The sequence below is a fragment of the Necator americanus genome, chromosome V (assembly GCF_031761385.1).
Source record: "Necator americanus strain Aroian chromosome V, whole genome shotgun sequence".
NCBI classification, from domain to species: domain Eukaryota; kingdom Metazoa; phylum Nematoda; class Chromadorea; order Rhabditida; family Ancylostomatidae; genus Necator; species Necator americanus.
The window spans coordinates 25,893,988-25,914,265 of NC_087375.1; the positions used below are offsets into that span (position 1 = coordinate 25,893,988).

Below are 20,278 nucleotides of genomic sequence, written 5' to 3' on the forward strand. Positions count from 1 at the left end.
GTGGATGCAAGTTTCAGCGAGTGTCATCATTGAGATGGATGAGAATATGGTATTGTATGCATATGTGTAGTATTTATTAGGTGTATTTTTATATGTTTTTCTCATTTCGATGCTTAGGTCTTTGTTAGTGCTGATCTGTTCTCCAATCCTTTGCTTGATACCTGCTCATGATGGCAACGCAGATTAAATTTGAAAATTCTTGAGTTCTAACATGAATTTAAATTACTGTTTTATTCTTCATCTTTATTCAGAAATTTCTTTCCATTTCTTCATTTCTGTTGCTCATCCGCACGGAGTTTCACATTATTGTAGAAGCCACAACGGTTTTCTTTTCAACTAAACAGTAACAAAAGTCATGATATATAGAGCAGAGCAGATAGTTTCACAATCAGCAGAAGTTCCAGTTTTTCTGTCGCCAATGAGATATTAGGAGCACTTTATGTTTCCATCAAGAGTCCAGCCGAGGATAACTAAAATGTGTAATCTCCTATTACAAATGACTTTATGCCGTTCATAACATCCTGTGAGCTATAAGATTGTCCCAAATGAAGTTACTTAACATTATCCGAACACCAATACTTGCGGAAGCTGCAAATTGTGTAGATCTCATCCACCTTATGCAACAATCAGTAAGAATGTAGTGTGGCTTACCAAGGCCACTAGTCAATCAGATTGATCAGCTTATTTTTCTGTTTTGCCAACTAGCCAAGCCAAAAAATGCGCCAAAATTTTATCTCACCCATTAGCTCACCTCTTCTATGTTTTCATGCTACTTGGTGAAGTTCCTGGACTCTGAGAGAAAGCTATAGTTACTCCCAAAACACCCTTCTCAGGTTTATCACCTGATTTTCGCTCAATCAGCATCTCTTAAAGTTATGGAAAGAATGTTGAGGAACAAAAGGGGTTGTTATTCCTAGGGAACAACATGGTTTTCTACCCCGTGCCTCAACAACTTCTAGCTCAATTGATTCCCCCATGACTGAAGCACTACTTTAAGCAAAGGAAATTTTGTCGATGTGAACTTTATCAGAACTTACTGTTAATGAATGGAAACTGTTGGGATTCGTGGTAATATGTTACCTTGGATCAGATGTTACCAAACAATGGGTGCATGACTGTTAAACTTGGACATGCATGTTCTGAAAAATTCCATTGTAAAATTTGGCAACTTTTCTTAGAGCTCCTCTTAATATCACATTACAATTGTATGCTGATAATATTAAAATTTATTATATCTACAGCTCAGAAAACCGGTGTGCAATGCGCTCCCAGTTACAGTCTATCGTGGATAATGCTGTTCTCTGGGCATACAAATGGGGTCTCGCAATTAGTTCTAGCAAGTGTTGCATAGTGCATCTTGGCAACCCACTAAACTATATAATAAACGGGAAATGTTGAAAAAGTGGATACGACTAAAGATCTAGGATCTATATTGTTCAGTTCTTCGATAAAGTTTTCCACTGACACTGACAATATATTAAAGAGAGCTTTCACAGTTCTATTCACAATCCTTTGCAATATTCGTTCCAATGATCCTAAAATCCTTATCTTGTTGTATAAAACTTTTGTCTTACCTCATTTACAGTACTGCTATCAGATCTGGAGTCCCTATGCCAAAAAATACATTACTAAGATTGAGAAGGTCCAAAAAAACTTCACGAGGCTAGTTTTCGTTAGAATTGTTTTTGTGTACTAAAACATACCCATTTACGCCGAAAGCAGCAGGATTTCTGAACTAAGGCTGAGTGAAATTGATTGAGTTCAACTTTTTAACTTCACAATTACCTAAACTTGCCTTTCCTTTTTCAGCTCCTCCTGATGGAAGTCTTCCTCATCCTCCTAAGTAACAATGCTTGTTTGTATAGCGTCCTAAGTTCGACCACCTGCTCCTTGCTTTCGATTTTCTTTCCTTTCTTTCGATTTCGTCTTTATATTAGCCTTTCGGTGCCTTTGTTTCGTCTTGTTCTTTCCTCTTCGGTGTTGCATTGTTTTGCTATTCGTGTACCTAGTAGCTTGATTGGTTCTTCTTTCTAACCTTACGTTCTTCTCCTATTTGCTTCTACTTTTTTTTGAAATCAAGAATCAGTCTAATACGTACATAGTTCCTTTAACCTTTTGTTTGAACTTTTCCTGTGCAGTACTGGTATGATTGAGCACCGGTTGAGCGAAGTGAGCCAGTATCCCTGTTTGCCGGACCTACTAATTCTTGTAAATGGGCATCTTGCTGGCTGATGTGAATGGAAGCCACTAATTTTTATAGCCTACCTACGCTTTCACATTTTCCGAGAATCTTAGTTCCCAATTATTTGAGTTTATGTGTTTTTTTTATTTCTAAATTGACCCTTGCCTTTACCGTCCGCATGACTAATCCCTGCTTATTCTCATTCTATTCTTTTCTTATTCCTAGATGTTCTATTGTTTACTTGTGTTCATTCATTGCCTCTTACTCTTCGCACGCTTTTGAGCGTAATAAGTAAATAAATAAATAATTGAACCAAATTAAATTTCTGACAATAGCGGTTAGCCTAGAAATTTCCAGTAAAAATGTTAAATCATTAAGAGCTGTAAGATATCTGGCGTACTGATGAAACTGGAATTTTTTAGAAAGAGTTATTCTAAGAGCTCAAGAAAACTCTTATATATCCACCTTTTCTCCCAGACGACTTCGCAGGACCAAAACAAAGAGCATAACAGAATGTTGGCTTTGCTGTCTTGAGTAGCGGCCTGTGAACACTACAAATTCTGTTCTTATCCTTCTGAACCTTCATTGACTCTTTACTAGAAATCCTTGGTTTACACCATGATATATCCTACGATGGAAACATAAATCTTCCGAGAAATATCGGTTTTACTTCCAAGGGGATCACATTCTGTCATTGTTTTGCAGCTTATACAGTTCAAGTTTAGTTTTTGTTTCACCTTCTCTTTATACAGTTCATATTTCTTTCAATAGAATCTTTTCTCTATAGAGGAAGATTTTTCGTTTGATGAACTGTGTGTACCTTATGCGGCAGAACTCAGATTTACAGCAAAATGCGGAATTGAAAAATCAAAGAAAATTAAATGGCGGGTAGTCTAGAAAGTACCGTTCAGGTTAGATATACGTGACATCATCAGTTTACGTTATGTACATCATGTACAGATGAGTAAAAATGAGAAGTCTGAATTATTGGAATGATTAACATTTCAATCATTATCATTACCTATCCACTTGCACAGATTTATTTCTTATTTTGCAAGGGGAGGAGCTTTTGAAGAAGGTTTGCACTTCCTCACTTGGAATGCTGTATTCATAGTATCGTTCCTGTGAGCGAATGCTGTCAGATGTCTTTCCTTGCCGCTTAGAAATTCTCCATGACTATCCTAGTGATTTTCGACATTACTAACAACACTGTTAGGACAGTCATCTTGATGGTCCTTCACTAGACGTTCTAAAATCAGCGAAAAGTAGGTCAATTGATGCGTCGAAATATGGATGCCATAGATTTAATAATAGAAGAGAATAGTAAGGTCAAATAGCGAACGAAAGGAAATCCTTGAGTTGTGTCTACTTTCTAAAGTCCTCTTCTTTTTCTCCAATATTTGGCGCAATTCTTTACAAGCTTTTGCGATGCTGATAAAGCAATAAAAAAAACGGAGCTTCTTCCTATATTCATATTTTATAGAGCGCCATAAATTTGCAGCTCCGTCTAATGGTGTTGATAAATCTTAACTATTCGCATAGATAAGTGAAGCAGTAGAACGCCAGCGCTAAAAGAATCAAGTTGGATGAGGTCCCTTCGCTAGAAGGAATGAAAAGGAAATTATAGGCTAATGTACGTTGACAAGTATTCGCTTTCTGTTGTGGATCCTATACTGGCTTAGCTGTTGCTGTAATATTAATATTCGTTAGTTGAAAGATACAAGAGAATCTAGAGAAACTCGCTTATCTATGTGATGACTACACTTGTGTATTACGTGTACGTTAAAAATGCAAATGATAATTTTAGTTCATTTTCTCTCATGCGGACTTATCCATTTATATCCATTATCCGCAGCCTGATTACTTAAATATTAATAGCTGCTTCTACATGATCCAGTCTCTTCGATCATTCCTCCTTCAAATAATTATTTCTCATGTTCATGCAAATTCAGCGGCTTTCTTAGATTCAGATTTTCTTTTCTCCCAAAAAAAAGTGAAGTACATATTCTTCTCAAATGAGCATGAATGTTGAGTTCATAGCGTTGTAAGTTTCAAGATGAGGTGAAATTGCCCAAATCCAACAGCTGTGATGTATTTACAGGATACTGTTACAGTATATCGGGCCGACCTTGCGCCTGTTTACCATCTTTATTTCCATCTCGATTTTGGAACGAGTTAATCTTTTACCAAAAACAGAAGGCTGTTTTAACTAGTAGGTTAGTGCGAATGGAGGGCAGTAACAAGAAATGTCCATATCGTCAAATCGCATTCGTCGCAGATTTCTCTCTAGGCTAAAGACTTATAAATCAAAGTTATTTTCCTTGCATTTGCGTTCTATGCTCAACTATGCAACGCTGGAATTTTGATGTACTGTAGTTCAGTACATTTCGGATCAGCTGTTGGAAGTTGTTCCAAAATTGCCCAACAGCGAACAATTGAGAACTGGTAATTGTCATGTTACAGTGATGTATTCTCAAATGTATTGTTTAGACATACATATTGGTAGATGTTTCCACAAATTAATATTTCTGCGTAAAATGTGAAATACTTTTTCACAACCGTCTTAATGCATATGATGTATAAAAATACAATGACTATTAGGAATTACCCAGCTTTGTCGTTGGAGAATATTATTATGGATTTTTTCCACAAGCAGTCACTCGAAACATTTAAATTTTTCAGAGCATAAACAGAATTGGCAAGCTTAACTTGAGCTTTCGATCTGATTCAATCACGCAGTTGCAGTACGTATATGCTTGCATTGCATAGTTGTTGCCTAATAATGTGTTTTTGAATTCTTGAGCTTGAGACAATGATATTCGTGTGCATTATCCAAATGTATTGACATCTTTCAAAGTGTTGAAGTATACGGAGCAAAAAAAAGTAAAAAAAATACTCAATCATGTGATAGGAGTTGAAGATGCCCAACATTTTCTATAAATTGCTGACACATCACTAAAAGTATCTTTTGAAATGGATGGCTATTGATTTTGTTATTTTGTTCACTTCATACCATCCTTTTTGTATACACTCACATGTATAAAGCCTAGATACATTCTACGACAACTCGTAGTTATTTGAAATTTCTGCTTACCTTTTTGCTTTATTTATTTTCCTTGTTTCAGATTCACCGTACTAACTTTTTCGAAGGTATACAAATCTGGAACGATTTCGTTTATGAGCACATCAGATTCTACACTCGATCTTATCTACAGAGACAAATACGATGATGCTTCTTTCATGTGCACCTTTTACATAATCTTAGGTAAACGTTTTGGTACAACATTTCTGTAAAAGATAAGCACTTAAATCTTAATGAGTTGCTTTCTCAATAAGTCTTGTTTTCAAAATAAGGATCTGAGCCAATTTGGCCAGCCTCTCGCACTGTATGCACTGTTTTTCAATCACAGATAGTGATCTGTGCAGTTTGAAAAGCAGTTGTCATGATTCCTTGATTTATATGGCTAAAAATAAGTCTTCACCAATAATCCCGACTACTGCTCAAGGCACATTCCACAAAATTCCAGTGAAAATGCTAAAAAAAAACAGCTACTTAAAATGTCACTCTATTTCCTTGTTCAAATGTTCAATCGCTGATTCAAATCGCACGCTCTGATCGAAATTCTGCTTGTGCGATTCGCGTTGCAGGACTAAAAGCGTGAGCGGTACTCGATGCCAGACATGGAATGCAATCTAAGTTGGAGGAACTGGTAGGAGGATCAATAGGCTGGCTTAACCTCCAGGATGAAACAGATGTGGCACACAGTAGAAATGTTTATAACTAGTATTTTCTACTACTAGCTCACGAAGTAGAAATATTCACCGGAATGACATTGAAGATGTTCTGAGTCTTAAAACAAAAAACTTCTTCGTGATTGAGAGAAGTTGGAGAATTGAATGTGAACTACAGCTTGATATTGCAAGAGTAGATCAAATATTAAGCCACCGCTAGTGATTCTGCGCAACAATACATATTTCCCAGTCACACTGCACGTGGCAATGTGACTAGAGAATACGTACTGTTGTACAGAATCAGGTGATTCCACACGCGGTGGTTGCGCAGGTGCGCGTAGCAGGCGATTAGAGATCCTCTGTGACCACATGGTCGATGGTTCGAAACAGCTCTAGCGCCAACCAAGCCTTTCGTCCTTCCGGTATAAATAGGTAACAGATCGTAGGATACATTGTCCAGAGAGATAAAAAGACTGTCTTTATCATCGATTGGCCTCCGCAAGTCATTGTTTAGGCCAACACGCGTTCCAGAACCTGAACGGTTGCGAAGTGCACCAAAACGCGCTGGCGCTTCCCAAGTGGATAGATACGTCAGTGATTTTATGAATCATAGAAGAAATGTACGTGTATTTGTGAAATGGGTATGTATAAATACATGTAAAGTAGTTGTTTATTCTCTTTTCTAAGTGTTACCATGTTAGGCTCGAGAGCGCTGTCGAAATAGTGATGTTGCGATGAGCTCGATCCCTCTAAAACAAAGATGGCAAATGATAAACTTCCTTCAGACCTCTGGTAACGAAAGCCTGGTTACTACGTTGAACACTTACAGGAGCTCCTCAAATAGCAGTAGAATTGGCTAGATACACAGAAGTACAGTCTTTAATGATTTCCAAGTCATCCTAACTTAAAATCTCGGCACTGTGAAGTGGATTTATGTCTTCTTGTTGTGTCAACGAGGTTTTGGCAAAACCTTATTACTTAGATTGACATTTTGACAACCTCGTCTTTATCAGTGCTCTCAATCTGATTCTGATGCTATATATAAGCCATTCTCTTTTTGCCAAACTTCGGCAACATTCTAATAATGTCCACCGGAGATAGAGAATGCGAGGAATCACAACAACTAGCTGAAGCTACAGCTATAATAAGATAGCTAGTTTGAACGTTTAGACGGGGTTGAAATATAGCGACCAATCTCTAACTCCGAAAGAACGAAAATCCCACTTGAAGTAGAGATCCTCTGCGCATCCTCGTCTTCCTGTCGTCTCGTCGATTCCTTGACTGCTGCGATACACAGGGTTCTTTTGCAAGAATAGTTGCAAGATTATATTGCTTTGGAAAGCATCCTGAATGACAGCATCAAGTGACATGGTAGATAGATACTACGATAGGAAGCGTATGTCGGGATGTCGCATTACGTGCAATGTCATTTATCTTGGAGAAACTGAAAGGATGCGAGCTTGCGTATCAAAACACATTCAGGTGGTAAAAGGAGCATTAGTTACACGATAGCAAAGATTAGGGAGCAAAAGAATGGGGAACATGATGAAAATGAGTTTGAAATAAAGTGCAAATGTATGGCACGAAAAGGAAATATCTGCTACGACTTTATAACCACCCTGGATTTCTGTTAGAAATCTGAAAAAATGAGTTGTATCAATTATAACATTTCGTAACACTTTATGAGCTAAGATTCCCCCACACGCAACCCTTTCTATTCTATATACAATATCTTCCTATTCTATGTACACATACGCATACATATTCTTCCTATTCTATATGCAGTATTACGTTATAGTATTATTATATTACTATTATTATTTAACATACATACACACCTACATATTTCTCAAAATGGTTGAGCTAGTGTTGGTATGTTGATTTCAGTCCTTTTTTGACATTAAATTTCGTATTGACAGCTCTAAAAAAATTCTTATTTCCTTTAAAGTGATTTAAAATGATGTGAATGGAGTAGACCTTCATGAAAGTCGTAATACCCCAATCCTTTTTTGAGTTAAAGGCATCACCCCACGAATCTGAGGTGGTGCAGATTTCAGGTGGAGTATTCGTATACGGGATGGGAGACTACGGAGAGGGGAGTGATTCCGTCCATTTCTTTCTAATTGCCGTAAAAAACGGCCCGGAAGATACGGCTTCATTTGTTTTGGCGCACCATTTTGTACAAGAGGTTCGATTGGAGCGCGCCAGTCTTGTGCGGCGCCGCATCTTCCGGGCCGTTTTTTACGGCAATTAGCAGGAAATGGACGGAATCACCTCCCTCTCCGTAGTCTCCCATCCCGTATAGGAGTACTCCACCTGAAATCTGCACCACCTCAGATTCGTGGAGTGATGCCTTTAATGCTCTTAGGTTTTGATTGTACAACGTGGTTATCAAGATAGTCGGTGCCAGATATGTTCAACCAAGTGTGTGCGGTGCTTCGGACGCAGTATTATCTTAAGAATAAGAGAAAACTAATTGGTCTGACGGAATTTTATATCTGAATCATATTAGATTCATAGTCACTCAACGAAAAATCTATTTTCTAAATTTTAGTGTTTGTATGAGCATTGTAAGAAAATCCCTAAGTCTACATAGTACGTTTGCATAAGAGGTTCATAGAAAGGACATTCAGGGTTCACCTCGGCTGCATGCAACATCGTCAATCTCATCGTAATATTTTCAAGCAGATTGCTCAGGAAGAAATTTGTATATCTCGCTGCTGTGAATGTTGGAGAACTAATCGGTGGTAAATTTAGAAATTAATCTAGTGTGGTCTCAGCGAAGGTTTGGATAATTCGACTGTGTGGAAATTCATTAAGCTCTGAGAATATTTAAGTCAAATGTTCTGAAATTCTAAATATTCAGCATTTCAAATAGGTAGTTAGTCGGAATTTTTTGGAAATTTATTCAGATACCTAAAGTCAGACCATTACTGCAGAATTGGATTTCATTAAGTAGCACATTCAAACATCATGAAATGCAAACGAAAAGAAATACATCGAATATGAATATATTCCAGTAAGTGGAGGGTACTCGAATTCGATGTATTTCTTCTCGCCAGTGACACTAATTTAACACATTTCAGCTATCAGTTACATTCTTGTTGGATTCGGACGTAGAGGAGAACTTATGCGAGGCACTTTATTCACAAGCGCTACTGTGACCGAGTGTTTCACGGAGGTTGATACCGTAGCTATCTTTTTTATTGCCGGCAAAACAGTGGTTTTGTGTATGCATATGATTTGCAGAAATTTTGGCCACACGCAATGATAATCGGTAGGGAACTACCTGCATACACAATGATTTTAACTTCATACGAACGATTTTTGGCTGTACTTCGACCCATGAAGTACAGAATGTTCTTCCATCAAAAACAGAAGCTTTTGCTACTGCTCCTTGTTCCCCTAATGGGATCGGTATGTTTCCTCTCTGCTTTTCAAAACGTTCAATAATATTTCGATGAAGGCGGAGAAAACGTCTGTGTAATAGAGGGTAAACTAATAAGTTAATGTAATAATGAATTGTTCTATCACGCTTGTCGAAGAAGCAATATACTTTCAAATCGCTAACTTAATCGGAGTTAAAAGAAAATGTTTTGGCTCATTAACATGAACAAAGAGCCAAGCTGCACCGCTATGGCTTGATAGCAACGTCTGAGGGAATATGATAATGTAGTAATATAATATAATTAAAAAAAGATGTTAATTCAGCTACCAATAACTTTAATGAGATCCAGCAGCAACAAGTACGAAGATACACAGATTTAGGAAAGGTTTTTTAAGACCCTTAAACTTTAAAAGTGGTTTGGAGAACAATATAATATGCTCACGTAAGATATGTTCTCAACATTCCGACGTTTTATGGGAAGAGCGCATGAAAGCAATGCGTATTTCTACTAAAAAGCAAGCTTCAAAAAACTCGTTTTTGCAAAATATAAGACCTAAACGCGCAGTTTACATCTCAGGAAGTGGGGAGTCAACGGCAGAATCTGGAATTCGAACAGACAATCTAATCTAAAGTGAGTGAAAAAAAACTGTTATTGTAAAAAATCATAAATTGTGAAGGATCATATCAACTTGATCATCTTCACTCGCGTTGTTTGTCGATTTCCTCGAGCGGGCGTCATTCGTTCTGATCGGAGGATCGACCAGTGGTTTCTTTTTTCGCAAGAGACACTTAATGCATCAAATTTTTATTTCAAAAGACTTTTCGAGGAATTATGACGATTGGGTCGATGATCCTCCTGTAGTGCATTTAAGAAGAGCTGGAGCTTAATCGTTCGTGGTTTTGACTCATCGGATGTCGTTTCAACGCATGTGTCCAGCCTATCTTATTTGGTTTTCCTTTGTTTTTCTTTGTCTCTAATCTTCGATCGCTGACGTAAGATGGAACTGCAAATCCTCTCCCTCACTTCTGCGTTGCAAGGTACTCCCAGAATCATCCTTTCGATTAAGCGTTCTATCGCGTTGATCGCATTTCCTTCCTGCTTGCGAAACGTCTAGCATACCGAGGGGGACATCTAGGCAAGAAGAACGGTGGTGAGAACGGAGCTAGATGTTCCTAATCCTCTTCACTATACACTCGATGCTCTTATATGCTTTACCCATCTCCTTCTGCCCAGCTTCGAGGTAGGTTAATTTTTATAATCATCTCCCGACCCAAATAAATGTACTTGGTGTCTTCGGATTTGGTTTTGTTGAGCGTAAATGAAGACTCATTCGTTTCTTGAATATCATCTTCTGTAGATTCAGCTGAAGATTGATGTATCCACATGGTTTGTCGAGTTCGGTCAGCTTTTGTTCTGCTTGACTGATGGTAGATGTTGTGAGAACGATGTCATCAGCGAGGCTAAATGAAGGTGCCGACGATAAACTTTAACTCATTTCTCCATTCCAGCTTTCGCATTCCATTCTCGAGAGTGACAGTGAATATTACAGGTGAGGATGTATATGTATTGTATATGAAATCACCTGTAAATACTAGATAGGGGCGTTGGTTGTCTAAGGCGTCGCTACTCTCCGTGATCGGTTTCCATGATCGCTTCCATCTCAATTGAGTTAAAGGCCTTTTTCAAGTCGATGAAGGATAAGAAAAGCGCCATCCTGTACTCTTGTGATACATCGATGAGTCTTGAAAGAGTGTAAATGTGTTCTATCGTTTTGAATCCTTCATTCAGCTCCGCTTGCTCGCCTGGCTGCTCTTCCTCTAATACTTGGTAAGTCTTCATTTGCCCACGTTTTGTGGGTCCTTCTCCTTCTACAAGAATTGTCTAGGAATTATGCGTTCCTACAGGTGTAAAGAGCTTCACCAGAGTGTTGATAGGAACTGGCGGAAGATTCTTCAGTTGATCAGATCTTACCCTGTCGAGAATACGTTTGCTTACCGGCCTGATACCACGTTGCACCTCGGACGGAAAGATCTCAGAGATTAAATGAGTATCTGTCCTCAGATGGTGAAGAGGTATGGCTGGATATGGATGGACATTTCTCTCAAAAAGATCAGAGTAGAAGTTGTGGATAATTTCCATTCTTCTTTTTGATGCAATGACTGTTGTATGTGTTCGGGAGAGCAGTCATCACCTTGCGATTCCGAAGCCTCGCTTAACGATCGCTCTTTCTCACCTCTGCAGCTCCAGCCAACACTACTGCTCTTCCCTTTTTGACGGTTTCTTTTATCGCCTCTCTGCAATGCCTTACGAGCTAAAGCGTGAGCTCTTGGTTGCTAGCTGCTTCTGCAGCTCTACGCTAGCGCGGAGTTTTTGGGCAAAGGCGCCTCTTAGTGGTTTTAAAACTCTCCCGTACTCGCGCATTTGTGACGGAATTCAGCATACCAATCATTTTCCTTATCAATCTAACTTGTCGGCCTTTATCTCTCTCCAGGTAAAGAGAAATCTTCCTTGAAGGGGACGGTGGTCCGATCCTGTGTAGAACATTGATACAACAGCGACATCATTAGGAGAAATCTTCTACCAACGATGATGTGGTCTATTTCGTTATAACACCCTCCACCAAGCGGTTCCAGGTCCAGCGTAGAGTAGATTGCTTTTGAATTTGTGGTTTTTAACGAATGATTTTTGCTGCTGTGATAAAATCCGAAATCTTCCCCTGCTCGTTCCATTGCAGGACACAGGTCCTCATGTGAAAAACCCTCAGGCGTTCTTCTGGGGCTAATACTGGCGTTCAAATCACGAACAATGACTTTGTAGGTGTGGTCTTCTCTGTAGAACCTCCCTTCGTCGATAACGACTCATATTCGGCTCGCCTACGCCCTACAAAAATAAAGCTTATCGATAAAATTGATTTTCTCATGCTAATGTGCAATAACCGAAGTCGCCTATTCTGTAGAATCATTCTTGAATGAATGACTAGGGAAAGGTGTAGCGAAGTCGGTTAGAGGTCCGCAGTGGTTACATGGTTGATACTTCGAAATAGAACTAGTACCAAGCAAGCCCTTCATACCTTTGGGGTCGACAAATTGGTACCAGACTTTTCAGGGAGGGTAAGAACACTGAGCTAATCATAGGCTGGCCCCCGCAAGTCATTGTATAGGACAACGCGCGTTCCAAAACCTCAACGATTACGAATCGCAGTAAGCCGCGTTGACGCATCCCAAGGGAATCGATACGCCAGTGACTTTATCCGTTTTAAGTGTCGTAGAAACTTTATATTTCAATCAAGTCTTTCAAGATGCTTAAAAACCTGTTAAATACTCTTTTGTACAAAGCAAGGTCAACAATGTTCTTAAATCAGCGCAATTTCGACGTGAACCCTTATTTTTGGTCCCTCTTACAATCGTTCGCACTAAGAATCTGCTGACTGACAATCTGTCCAAGTTGCTCGTCGTATTAACAGCCGTTAGAGGAAGAATTTATTAAGAATTTTGTCTTGAACACGTTAGCTCAATATTCTTATAAATAGATTCGTTTCAATACCACACATGAACTGATCAATGACTTTCGTTCCTCTTAGATTTCCATTCTGGTTGCATATCTTTCGGTGTACTACGAAGGAGAACGAACTGTCAGTTCACGCTATTGCTTCATCATTGATAGTACAGCACATTGGTAACCTCATAGGCTTTTTTTTTGAAATAGCAAATTGTGTTTATACTTTAGGTACTCCACCTTCCATTTTGTCATCGTTGTGGTTGCTTATTTCGCATCGTTCATGTCGTTTGTTGCAGCGTGGAAGATCAGCAGGGTATGTATGTTAAAGAAATACGCTTGGTGAATTCAAGCACTGCACACTCACTAAAAAAGTTGAGGTTTTCAAATCGCTATCATGAAATGGTGAATGTATCTCATCCTTCACGTTGAGAGTAGGCTCATTCCATTTCGTTTATTTTGCGCTGGACTTATTTTTATTCTTGAGAAAGAAGTGCCGTAGCAGCATCTTGTAACTTTAATATCAACGCTTCATATGCACTTTAACACTGCAACAAAGAGAACAAAGAATTATTTCTCTTCGCTGACTATCAAAAGGGACAGTTTTTTGTGATTTGAAAATGTCTTGGAAGAACAATGCTCTGTCAATGAAATTTGTAGTGCAAGAACTAAAAACCTCCTATTAACTTACTTTATCCATGTAAAGGAGGAGTGGCTAGCAATATTTCGTGTTTGAGGGCTTCGTAGCACGGAATTTGAAATATGAGATTTTCAAAAGAAAGAACAGGGACAGAGGCGTAGTCAAAATGACCGTGATGCTCAGTTCTCCTAGCTGTCGAGGAAGAAAGGTGTGAAACAACTTTGGTTGTATCCGCTTCCTCATCGATGTAACTTATTAGGGATAGTAGAACGGTTGCAATCCGCAAAGCATCTTGGGCGATCTGTGTAGATTCTTCTGCTCATTTGAGTTGTGTTAGTTGGATTGCGAACGTTAGACGAAATGGTTGGAATTTCCTAATGGTTCCATCTCATAAGAATTTACATCGTAAGAGGCATAGGTGCAACGAAGGCTATTCCTCACACCTCTTTCTAGATAACTAAACAGAATGAAAAATTATCATGCTCGCACCCGCCCCTATCCCTATCTATTCGCGGAGCGATCCTAAGAATCGTCAAGTTTTTGATATGCTACTTTCAAATGTGCTTGAAATATAGGGGGATCATTCGCGTTCGGAAGCAGCCGGTGTAATTAAACAGCCATCATATTATAAATAAAGCCTTCAGTTGTTCGGTGAGAAAGATAGAAAGATTTGAGTAACGTAAAAAGGTAGAACCTCTTGTCCTTTTCCAGAATTTTGATATAGTTACATATACATATACATATACATATACATACACTTACATAGGGGCGAAATAAGTACTATAATTCGCTTCGGAACATCACTGATAGGCAGGACATGGCAACATTTTTGTAAATTGTAAATAAATAAATTGAAGAAATAGATAAAAGAAAAATAAATAAATATTTTATAAACAAAAGATTGAATGTCCGGCTTACACTTTCAGAGTCCTTATGGTTTTTTGTGCTTTGCAGGCCTTGGGGATTAAAACCGTTAGATGTAGGAGCTTTTAGTAAACGTTTGCCACAGAATTAAAGTAGTTTTGTTGATAGCAAGGCTTTTATTTTGCTCTTCCTATAGAAACGAAAACATTGATGAAAGACTGCACCTTGTGGTAAATGCATCAGTGCTGCATCATTTCTAAAAAATTTAAAGTTTATTTTAAATCAGCATTTATTATCACTATACAGGCACAATTTGAAAACGTTATCTGTGGTGTTAATCCAAACTCTTCCCGTCTTTTCTTCGCAGCAATTCACATCGAATGATCTGCAAGGAGTAGGCATACGGATCCACGTGGGTGAAAAGCAACGCATGCAGTCGCCACGGCCATGAAGCGGTCCATAAAGTCTTAACAGCTTTTCAACAAATTCATTTGGAATTATTGCGTGCTACTAGACATGAAGGGAACTGCGACCAGAAAGGTACTACTCCACTTCAAAGTTCTTTAAAAGTACTTTTTTGAAAGCCCAAACAAATAGAATCAATGGCAGCAAAAGTAGAACAACAACTATGTGAAACAAGAATTTTGTTTTCCCGCCGAGCAATCCCTGTTTGCTAGGAACTTATATGAAACACCCACTTTCTTTCAACTATTAGTTGGATACTTTCATTGGTTTAAAAATCCACTGTAACGGTTACTGACTTCATTAGACCAACAAGAAATGGCCCAAAATCAGAATTGTCTGGTGCAGTGAAAACAGTGAGTTGACAGCCACTGTGTTCGAGTTTTAACTAAACTTGACGTGACAGCTGTTCAAACTATGTGCTTTGTGACTTTGACGCTCTTCTTTCTTTGTTTTTTGTGGTTCTATCTTTTGTACCTTGTTTTTCTGTGTTCTATGTTCTGTGTATACGGGAAGAACTATTCTGTAGCAAATTCTATCAGGTTGAGATCACAGTCGTCAAAGCTCCGGTTAAGAATAGAGAAGTTAGTTTCATTTGCCGCCAAATCAAAGCGAAATATAACGGTTAGATTGACTGGCTCCAGAAAGTCATTGTGTAGTCCATAAATTTCACAGAGGAAAGAGGCTGAGTGTAGTGTAAGTGTAGGAAGAACAGGACAGTTGCGTAAGCAGCGGCGGTGGAAAGAGCTCTCCTGCACAGCTTTGAGCGCAACCAACTACATTATGCTGGATGTCGTTTGAATATACTATATGTCACACAGGGAAGGAGCATAGACTAAGGAAGATGAGCAGCATTCACGACATGACACAACTAATCATTAAAAATAAGATTTTAAACATAGTGCAAAGGTCAATGTAAAGAAGATAGAAATAAAGTCACTGACGTATCAATCCACTTGGGTTGTACCAACGCGTTTTAGTGGAATTCGTAATATTTGAGGTTTTGGAACGCGTGGTGCCCTATACAATGACTTGGTCAGCAGATGATCAAGTCAGTGCTTTTATTCTTTCATACAAGTCTGGTCCCAATTTATCGACCCTGGAAGGATGAAAGGTTTGGTTTTCACGGCGTTTTTTTTCAAACCCTCTATCGTGTGGATACGAAAGACCTCTAACCGGCAGCAGCACACCCGCTCCAAGTCAATGTTATGAACGTAATAGTAGGTTGCTGCAGAAATAATGCGCGTTTTTCCTTCCCTTATGTTCACGACAAATTTTTTTCCGGTTATGCTCATCTATAATATTAGAAGCCGTACAGCGTATAGCCGTATAAAGTATAAAAGGCAAAGTTTCTGGTGTTAATCAATCCGCTTGGGATGCGCGCCCACGTTCACTTCAATTCAGAATCGTTTGAGGTTCACGAACGTGTAACTGGCCTATACAATGACTTGCGGTCACTAGTCGATGTGTCAAGTCAATGTTCTTATCCTTCCAGACAAGTCTGGTACCAATTTATCGACCCCGAAAGGATGAAAGGCTTGGTGAGCACTAGGACGGATTTGAACCTCCGATCGATCGTGCAGGAAGCGGAACCTCTAACCGCTACACTACATCCGCTCCTTTGGCCGTATACAGCTCGGAATATTAACGCTGTTTGGAGGGAAGGAAGCACCACCGAATGTTTCCTCCTCTCCTGACGGCGTCAGCTCCAGAGGTTTCATTGTGGTGATATGAGATAAGGAGCATAGCGGCCGCCTTTTGAAGTTGACCATCTGCTGGACACAATCATCGAAGATGATCAGCTAAAAACAACGCGAGATGTTGCTCAAAAACTAGGCGTTGACTATTCAACAGTAGTTCATCATTCGAAAAAAATTGAAAAGGTAAAATAGATGAATAATTGGGGGCACCATGAACTGAGCAAGTAGCAAAGAAACCGCTGAGAGATCTGCTCAACTCCTGTTACGCAACAAGAGCGATTCACTTTTCGACCGTATTGTTACGTACAATAATAAATGTATCATTTACTACAACAGGGAGCCTCCTGCTCAATGGATGGACAAGAGTGTAACTCACAAGAACTTCTCGAAGCTAGAAATGCACCCGAAGACCATGGCGACTTTGTCGTGGTGTCGTACAGATATACAGCATCATGAAACCTGGTGAGACCGTCACCACAGAGAAGTAGTGCAAAGAACTAGACGAAATGCACCGGAATCTCCAACTTCTTCTCCCGGCGTTAGTGAACAGAAAGAGTACGATTCTCCTATACGACAATGCCCGGCCATTTGACACATTTGAACGAGTTAGGCTACGAGACTCTGCCTCACCCACCACATGCGCCAGACGTTTCACAACACTATCACTTTTACAAACTTCTACACATCTGCCTAGGAGGTAAGATCTTCCAAAACCAAGGTAATGCTGAAAACGACTTCCGGAGATTCGTGGACTCCAAAAGTTCTAATTTTTACGTAGCAGGCGTAATCAAACTTGTGCTTTGCGCAAAGATGCATAGACAGTAATGGTTTTCATTTCGACTGATAGAGTTGATTTTGAGGCGAGTTATAGCGTTTCGAAGTGAATGTGTGAAAACGCGAATTATTTTTGCACCAACCCAATACTTGTTAAGAACAAAATGGACTTGTAGTGCAAGCCACTGTTTCTAAGTTACACGGTTCTCCAATGCTCACATGTGACTTATCTTATCTGCGTATCTTCGCAGCACAGTTATTATTTAGTTTTAGACTGACCGCGCGTTTTTTCCTAAGGTATAGAGTTTCAACGCAGTCGCTTACTCATGCACCAAAAGTTAGATCCACCTGTTTGATCGACTTTACACATGTATTTATTTACATGTTTCAGAGGCTCGCCAATGCTGATGTAGTGGGGAAGAACCATGATTTAGGACTTTGGATGGCGATATCAGCATCATCCACGCTTCTAATGCTTCAGCCATCCATCGTAATGATATTTAAGTTGTGGACTTCCATTGAGTTTAGCGATGTCATTATCGCTATAACTTATGCAGCACCCGGGTAAGAGATTCGTATTTTACTACACGATATGCAAGTAACTAACGAAAATTCGACTGCAAAAAATTATATAATTTTCTTTTCATTGTGACACACTGCTGCTAATTGCTACGTAAAGAGAACATCATCATGTGGCACGAAAGTCCTGTATGGAGGTTTACAGGAGCTTTTTGCGCCACGACAGAGCAATGCGTCCGCGTCCCAGCGTTTATTAGTTTCCAGATAAAGGTGATAACACATAGTGATAATACTGTGATTAAGATTCGACAAAAATGTTGCTTGTATGCACAGTTAACAATCACCTAACGCTTTTTCAAACTTGACTTTAGTGTCAATTTTATTGATGCCAACTTATGGACAATGTCTTATACACCTTCATGTACATCATCTACCACCTTAGAATCCCACATGACGCCACTGATTCACGCTGATAGTTGGGGGTGTGTGTAAAAATGGATCCGGCAGGTTTTTGAGCATGTCCTGCCTCGAGCAGTCAGCGTATCCTAGAGAGATTCGCCTTCGTTGCTATCTAAGTAGCTGACTCTGCTTAAAGTGGAGTCAAAAAGAAATGAAGTACAGTGCAGTTGCGTTAGCACTCTAAGTGTAAGAAAGCGGTCGAATCGAGATAGGAAAATTGCAAACTGCAACGAGGAATGGTTCTAGCAAAGGTCCTCTCTTGATAATAACCGCGGCGCTCCACCGCATTGCTTCGAGCGTGACCGCTCACGAAACTGCACCGTGTTTCATGTCGTTCTGACCCTACTATACCGGTAATCATACGTTGCATCACCGGCTAGGATATAATTCACGAGCTACTTAATTGTTTTTGAGAATCAGATATGTCCAGTGGAATTGTGTGTGAGGTGATCTCACGTTTGTAATCTACCGGTAGGAAATGCATCCAGTAGCTTCAAATTAAGTATGTGAAGTTTTTTTTTTGAAAACACTGCAGCTTTCAAAAATAATGGAAATGGGGATTATCGTTATCATGTACGTTCCAAGTTTTTTCATAACCTAATTCAAGCTTGTACAGCTGTTTGTCCGATGGCGGAGACGAGACTTAATCTGACAAACCGCATCACTTTAGGACAAATAAAAGAAGATAGCTGGGATGAGAAAAAAGAAAGAATGATAAAGTAGTAAAGTCAATACTAACTCAAAGACGGGCGATAATGTGTAGAATCCTTTTGTCGGGATCTGGCCGCTATCCATGTGCCCTAGTTATAACTTTTGAAGAGCAATGATGTCATCAGACACCTCTCGTGTCCCGTAGTCAACGCGAGCTGTCAGGCGAGTGCAGAAGACAAATGAACAGGAAGAATTAGTATTTTCAAAATGGCTATCATATTCGCATCTAATATATGTTAATTCCGAGTTAAATAAACGTAAGTTTTAGAAAGTGAATGCATAGAAGAAAAATGAATAAATCCATAGCTTTGCTCAAAATCATTGCCATATTCGTAATCAGAACATGCTAACACCTCAGTTGAGAGATTTGAGCTGTCTGTAAACCGAAAGCAGGCAAGTATCAATCAAATCGATGTGGTCGATTAGCGAATCAATACGTCCAAAAATTTCTTAGGTTCTGCACAATGTAAGCTTTGTAGGCATAATTAGATCCACTTCTGTCTAAATTTAAGCGAATTGCAACCTGAACAAACGCGCAGGACATATACACATCGCGTTTTTATTGCATGCAGTATTCGGACAAAGTGAGAGATATAGTCGGGTAAAAACGACATGAATCACGAGTGTAGCTGCGGTGCATTTGCGTACGTGGTGGAGGCAGCAGTTGGAACCGAGGGGGAACCGTCGCAAATTGCAGCGATGGGTGGTGCCAGCAGGGGTTTCAACGTACTTCTAGCCGGTACGCCACATCGAAGCGCCTCGAGAGAATCCGCGTACGCAATTGCGTACGCGCTCCATGTCGTTTTGACCCTACTATGATTAACTTCAAGGAGAATTTTCATCATTACCATCTTTTTAGAATGAAATTTAGAGAGCAATTTAGAGAGGTATTCGAAAATCCATCAGCACTATTTAACGGCAAACACTTTCAGTTTCCTTTCTATCGCGAATACTCTTATGAACTTCATATTTCACGATCAGTTCCGGAAGCACTTTATTTCCTGCGTCAGATCACAGTTAGTTTTTCAATGTATTTTTTTAATGTCATCTTATGAATGATACTTTTACTCCAGTTTGTCGGAAGTTGGTATCGTAACTATCGTTCCGCGACATGATTCACATAAAATATTACATAGTGTTCGTACTATTACTGAAGAGAATCAACGTTAAGAATATTTGGATCCAATATTGACCTTCTGGAATATTCATTGTTCATTGCTCATTGTTATTGTATTCATTGTTCATTATTCATTCATTGAATATTCATTGTTTCTTACTTATAAGTGGATATATGTAGTTACTCGCATTGAAATTGAGATTATCATACCTGGAAAAATAGAAACTTGGCTAC

General features: G+C 39.2%; 2 protein-coding genes across 3 annotated transcripts; one reads left to right on the forward strand and one right to left on the reverse strand.

Annotated features, from left to right (window-relative positions):
• Positions 1 to 5,359: 5,359 nt before the first annotated feature.
• Positions 5,360 to 20,097, forward strand: RB195_015217 (uncharacterized protein; the record flags this gene model as incomplete). 2 transcript variants are annotated; one of them, XM_013452039.2, is made up of 9 exons in its annotated part: positions 5,360 to 5,447; positions 8,548 to 8,661; positions 9,001 to 9,095; positions 9,164 to 9,331; positions 12,884 to 12,978; positions 13,030 to 13,114; positions 17,630 to 17,802; positions 19,860 to 19,943; positions 20,001 to 20,097. In XM_013452039.2, 9 exons carry the CDS (start codon positions 5,360 to 5,362, stop codon positions 20,095 to 20,097), a joined length of 999 nt encoding a protein of 332 aa, XP_013307493.2. The 2 variants fall into 2 exon arrangements, with proteins under 2 accessions (XP_013307493.2, XP_064061706.1); XM_064205825.1 differs by lacking the exons at positions 5,360 to 5,447; positions 8,548 to 8,661; positions 12,884 to 12,978; ... (2 more) ...; positions 19,860 to 19,943; positions 20,001 to 20,097 and adding an exon at positions 10,661 to 10,771 and having other exon boundaries at positions 9,045 to 9,095.
• Positions 14,585 to 19,011, reverse strand: RB195_015218 (uncharacterized protein; the record flags this gene model as incomplete). Its single annotated transcript, XM_064205826.1, has 2 exons — positions 14,585 to 14,768; positions 18,956 to 19,011. The coding sequence occupies 2 exons, from the start codon at positions 19,009 to 19,011 to the stop codon at positions 14,585 to 14,587; spliced, it is 240 nt and encodes a 79-aa protein (XP_064061707.1).
• Positions 20,098 to 20,278: the final 181 nt, after the last annotated feature.